Source organism: Phalangium opilio, unplaced genomic scaffold, assembly GCF_054372755.1.
Source record: "Phalangium opilio isolate 3A_F unplaced genomic scaffold, DU_Popi_V2 ptg001156l_1, whole genome shotgun sequence".
NCBI lineage: Eukaryota > Metazoa > Arthropoda > Arachnida > Opiliones > Phalangiidae > Phalangium > Phalangium opilio.
In genome coordinates this window covers 36807-42799 of record NW_028324254.1, presented here as the reverse complement: position 1 = coordinate 42799, position 5993 = coordinate 36807, and the positions used below count along the sequence as shown (strand labels likewise).

At 40.6% G+C, this 5993-nt stretch overlaps 1 protein-coding gene across 1 annotated transcript; it reads left to right on the top strand.

Moving 5' to 3' along the window:
• Positions 1–829: 829 nt before the first annotated feature.
• On the top strand, positions 830–4968 carry LOC149587435 (chromosome-associated kinesin KIF4A-like). The gene is made up of 8 exons (XM_089863275.1): positions 830–942; positions 1379–1521; positions 2015–2238; positions 2440–2589; positions 2674–2842; positions 2918–3174; positions 3283–3507; positions 4777–4968. The coding sequence occupies exons 2-8, from the start codon at positions 1380–1382 to the stop codon at positions 4966–4968; spliced, it is 1359 nt and encodes a 452-aa protein (XP_089719401.1). The 5' UTR covers positions 830–942; position 1379.
• The last annotated feature ends 1025 nt before the right edge of the window (positions 4969–5993 follow it).

Genomic DNA, 5993 nt, shown 5'->3' with positions numbered 1-5993 from the left:
AGCATAGCATAGCATAGCACAGCATAGCACAGCACAGCATAGCATAGCACAGCATAGCACAGCATAGCACAGCATAGCATAGCACAGCATAGCATAGCATAGCATAGCATAGCACAGCATAGCATAGCATAGCATAGCATAGCACAGCATAGCATAGCATAGCATAGCATAGCATAGCACAGCATAGCACAGCATAGCATAGCATAGCACAGCATAGCACAGCATAGCACAGCACAGCATAGCATAGCACAGCATAGCACAGCATAGCATAGCACAGCATAGCATAGCACAGCATAGCATAGCACAGCATAGCATAGCACAGCATAGCACAGCATAGCATAGCATAGCACAGCACAGCACAGCATAGCATAGCATAGCATAGCATAGCATAGCATAGCATAGCATAGCATAGCACAGCATAGCACAGCATAGCATAGCACAGCATAGCACAGCATAGCACAGCATAGCACAGCATAGCACAGCATAGCACAGCATAGCACAGCATAGCATAGCATAGCATAGCATAGCATAGCATAGCATAGCACAGCATAGCACAGCGTAGCATAGCGTAGCACAGCATAGCACAGCATAGCATAGCATAGCACAGCCCAGCATAGCATAGCATAGCGTAGCACAGCACAGCACAGCATAGCATAGCATAGCGTAGCACAGCACAGCATAGCATAGCATAGCACAGCACAGCATAGCATAGCATAGCATAGCATAGCATAGCATAGCATAGCATAGCATAGCATATAGCATAGCATATAGCATAGCATAGCATAGCATAGCATTAGCATAGCATAGCATAGCATAGCATATAGCATAGCATATAGCATAGCATATAATTGAGCGATTGCAATGCGAGATCAATAGATTGGAGAGCAAGCGTATTTTGGAACTATCCGGAGAGCCATCAACATCCAAGAACGCTGGCGCCAAGTGAGTTGCGTTTTTTATTAAATTGTTTTTTTTTTTTTTGGTTTTTTTTGGGGGGGGGGAGGTATTTGAGATTGGTTGCAATGAATTTCATAATTTTATCGCCGCAATTGCGGGTGTTCTTATCATTTATCGTGAATTAATCGCCTAACTTATATACCTAAATTTCCAAAGATTCTTAAAGAGGCATACGCTAGAAATAAAACGTCAACAATAGCTATGTTTAAAATTATTTTATGAATAAAGTTTCTTAAAACGATTTAACTAATATTAAAGTAAATTACTGACGATTTAAATCATTAATTTAATTTCAATGATATTTAATTATTGAAGAAAAACCTCCTTAATTTGGTCTCGACTCGTAGGAGAGGTTATTTATTTTGGTTTCCCAACTTGTTTTTAATTAAATTTAATTCGTTACGAAACACTTTTATTTAAGGATGAGCGAGGAGCGGCAGAAAAGTATCAAAGCGTTGGAAGGTGAGATGGCCGTTTTAAAGAAGGAAATGGCGGAGAAAACGCGGTTGCTGTCCATGAAAAGAGAACAGGGGAGGAAGAAGGAATTGGAGAAAGAAATCATGGTAAGTCACGCTTTCAATATAACTTCGTTATTTATTTAGTTTCAATTCCAATTTAAGACGGTAGGCGTTTAATAAGAAAAGTTCCGTTAAAATCGGTTTATTTTAGCGTATTGACTCAGACTGTGTACATGTTTAATGGCGTCTTTACGATATCTCTCTTAGCAATTAACGAGTAACTTTAGGCCTAAAAATTATTAGGGGAAATTAAAATTAAGGAAACAAAAAAAAATCATCGAGTTATCTCTGCTGTGACGACAGTGCTTGAGTAAAACGTCATGGGCTTATTATAGTTTTGGTCTGCAATGGGCGGCCATGTTTTGGGTACGCCGCTTTGCTTCTATGCCCGGAAAATAGCGCGGATGACGTCGTACTAAAGCTTCCGAGATAGCTCTATTCGCTTTAAAATCGTCTCTGAGGCCTTGGTCGTCGTTCGATTGTCTTTTTCTAGGAGCTTAAGAGCACTCGAGTGTCTTTAATGCGTAAAATGCAAGAAGAGTCGGAACGAATAGAGGAACGCAAAGAGCAAACGCAGGATGTCCGCTTCCAAAACGAACAACGTAAAATGCTGAAGAATAACGAGGGAATGGCTCAAGTCACGATGAACCTCAAAGCCGCGCAATCGGCCAAACAGAAACTAGAAATGTCGATGGCTAAGCAAACTGCGCTCGCTAAAGATGGCGCCACCTTCCGAGGAGCCAACTTGAGTGAACGTGTCAAGGTAAGAACGTATTTTCGTTTCTTCCTAATCATTAATCGGTTTAGATAAAAACCAGGGTTCTGTGAGAGTCCTGATTACGCTAGTTTCGAGTCCAACTTAGAGTATTAGAAAAATTGGACTCGGCCAGTCCTGATTACGCTAGTTTCGTATAGTAGAAAACTGGAATCGCCGTTCGAGTCCTAAGTGAAGTTATATTTCTAGGATTGGTTGAACCAAGAGATCGACGTTGAATTCAACAGAGTTGCAGCCAGAAAGCATATCGAAGTTCTGAAAGAAAACAGAGCTAAATTGGGCAAAGAGCTCGAAAACTTGCAAGAACAATTAGAAGACTTGTCTCAGTCGCCTTCAAAGGTACTTAACCTTCGCTAATTGCTCCGGGCTTATTAGTTTTCTTTATACCATCAATGAATATCTAATGATGTCTCTGGGGGCTAGAAACGCATCTCGTGTGACAACATCTTCAACTTGGACGAAGTTGATTCCTCGGATACGTTGGAAAAAAGGTTGGAAATCGAACAAGAGATTTCACGAATTATGCAAAGTATAGAGGAATTCACGTCGAGCATACAAGCCTTTCATCACGATATGCTGACTGGATCGGACGGTACGGACACGCGTGCGCCTGAGTATCTGCGCACTAAACTAGATTCATTCATTCATGTTTTGTTTGCTTGCTTAGATTTGACGTTAAACGAAAAGAGTCGATGGAACGAGTTGAGCAAAGCGGCCGAATTCAAATGCGCTTTGTCTTATTTATTCGAGATGCTGTTGCAACAAATGTGCAAGAATAATGACGTCGCTCGGGATTATCGCGAAGCTCGATCGAGCCTCGAACAAATAAGGAAAGAACACCGCGATTGCGATCGAGAGATGAAGAAAACCGCTCAAGAGTCGCGAGAAACCATAAATAAGTTGACGGATGAGTACAATGTCCAGGTAAGTTAGTTGGTTGGGATTGACGAGCCGAGGCTTAGGGGGTTTTTGCGACATTGACGAGCCGAGATTTAAGATATGAATTAGTCGAGTTTTCCTTCGCGACTTTAGATAATGGACCTCTTGGATGAAGTTAGCCGTGTCAAGAAATCTAACGAGAGCTCGTGTAAGTGCGGTAAGGGGCGCGAGGACATTGTGACGCTGACTCCGTCTCCCCAACCGGTCCGAGATTTGGACGAATCGTCCGATATCATTATCCTCGACCATGACGAAGATGATGATTCCATCATTCCATTGTTGGAAAAAAAGCCGGCGCAAAAGAAGAGAACATACTGGGTATGCCCCTTTTAACTTATTTTTTTATTATAAATTTTAATATTTAGGGCTGTTTTTTATGGTTAATTTATAATAGTTGGGGCTATTTTTTTGAACTTCCTTTTAATAGTTGGGGCTGGTTTTTTTTTTTTTTTTTCAACTACCTTTTAATAGTTGGGGCTTTTACAGATAAAGGCCGTTCTTTTAAGGGATAATGTTATGTTGCCTGAATTTTTCATTTAATATAGAGTTGTTTTCATGTATCCATAAGCCGCGTTTACACGAAACACTTTGGAACCGTTTTCAAGCGTTTTGGAAAGGCCTAACACTTTTTGAAAAATAATGCGTAATATTATTTTTTTGTACATTCCAAAACAGTTTCAAAGTGTCTCGTGTAAACGTGGCTATAGTTCCCATGCTAGGAGGATCCTTACCATTTTTAATAGGAAACCTGGCTTTTGCCTCACCTAGTGAGGCAGGCCTCCTTTTGTAACACCAGAAGCCTGGCCTCCCTGTGTAAATGGAATGGATCCTCCTAGCACGGGAACTATGTATATAAGCAGAAATATATTACCTTACACGAAGTTCACTTCAATAATGGTTAGTACCGTGGACATGAAGAGAAAACCCGAAAAAAAAAACTTTGCAAGAGTGAAGAGGCGTGAATTTTTTTCCCCTCCCGACGCACGCTAGTCGCGAAGAGAAAATTTTAAGTGACAGTACAGATCAGAAATAAAAGGGAAAAGGCGCAGGTAACGTAACTGATTATACCTTAAAAGAATGGCCTTTTCTAAATATAAAAGGAATTAAATATTTTAAGAAAATAAATGATCTCTTTTTACAATATGATAATTACCATTTAATTGGTCTTAAAAACGATCAAGGACTACTGCGCCATCCGGCCGCCATTGGTTTAGTGGCGTCTGCTAAATCGAACCACCTTTACCCTTACCTCTCTGTCTGTAAGAATTCAATCCAAGTGATTAGATTTAGCAGACGCCACTAAACCAATGGCGGCCGGATGGCGCAGTAGTCCTTGATTATTTGTAAGACTAATTAAATGTACTAATTATTTTGTAATGAGAGATCATTTTTTTTTTTTTTTTAAATATTTAATTCCTTGTATATTTAGAAAAATGCCGTTTTTTTAAGGTATAATCAGTTACGTTACCTGCGCCTTTCCCTTTAAGAATACTCTGCTGTAGGTGTCGCTCTCACTCGAATTCCAAACTGCACGGAGTTCATTATCCATGCAGTTCAACTATATACATTTTGTTTTATTAATTATAGACCGCGCATTTACTGGATGAGTTGGAAGAAAGTAATAAAATGCGCGCGTATCTTCATGAGCAAGTTAAACATCAAAGTGCTTTGTTGCGGGAAAAAGGCGAAGAGACCGAGAAGGTACGGAAAGAACTAACAGCGCAAGTCCGCGAATCTCAAATTAAAGATTCTGAGATTGAAGACCTTCAAACGCAGTAAGTTTCCTCATTTTTCTTTGATCTACAGGATTGTATGGACATAAATGCATATATATAGAGAGCTTTCGGATGGGATAGTAGTATGTCCCACCCTCCAAAGTCTTACCGCTGTTCTGGCAGCCATATTGGGTGATCTCAGGCTCATTCCCGCTTTAAACCCACCGATATGGCAGCGTAAATTATGTCACGAGACTCGGCTCCTCCTCCAACTGAAAGCTCTCTATAGATAGATTTTATTTTAGTCTCAGGACGCGTACAGAACCTGGATAAGTCAGGGATTGAAAGCTTTCTTTTTTTTTTTTTTTTTCGAAAAAGTCAGGGATACTAGGTAAGGGATTTCGTTTGGTGAATCAAACTATGCTTCGAGACCATGAAGTGGGCTCTGGTAAACACCTTAAAATGGTCAGGGATATTCAATAGAAAAATTTCGTCCCAACCCTGGGGGGACATCTATGAAAGTCTACTCGAACATCATTAAACACGGATCATGGATTAACTAATGCTAGGGATTGTTCACTAACCGTGTTTCCCACGTATTGCTATCGCCAACTACATGTTCCGAATTATTCCAAGATTCCCCTATTCATTCCTCCAATTTATTGGACCGAAACGGATGTAGATATAGCGCCATCTCCAGGCAAAATAGTTTTTGCAGATTTTAAAGATGGCGACGCCCAATTTTAGGTGGGATTTTAATTTTGACGTCATAGGACACGTGATATTTGGTCCAATTTTCTTATAACTTCCTGTTATGGATAGTAGCTGCTGCTAGGGATGTAATATGCATACTTTATCTTTTTGGGAACGAACACTCCCTAGCGTTAGATAATCCATGCACGGATGTACTGGAATGGAGAATCGGGGCGAGGTTCTTTTAGGGCAGCGCCTCTCTAGCGCCACACCGCGACCAATATTGACACTTTTTCCACTAAGGCTTATGAGTCGAATTAAGTTTCGGGACTCTCCCGCTAGGGGCGCTGCTGACAGGCGATGCCATTAGAAGAACATGGGTTTTAGCTTATATTT

Bases quoted from the DNA above. Each gene is read 5' to 3' on its own strand.
- LOC149587435 (XM_089863275.1), top strand. From the start codon at position 1,380: ATGAGCGAGGAGCGGCAGAAAAGTATCAAAGCGTTGGAAGGTGAGATG. The intron at 1,522-2,014 runs TAAGTCACGCTT...AAATGCAAGAAG, and splicing joins ATTGGAGAAAGAAATCATGG to AGTCGGAACGAATAGAGGAA. The intron at 2,590-2,673 runs GTACTTAACCTT...TCTGGGGGCTAG, and splicing joins TGTCTCAGTCGCCTTCAAAG to AAACGCATCTCGTGTGACAA.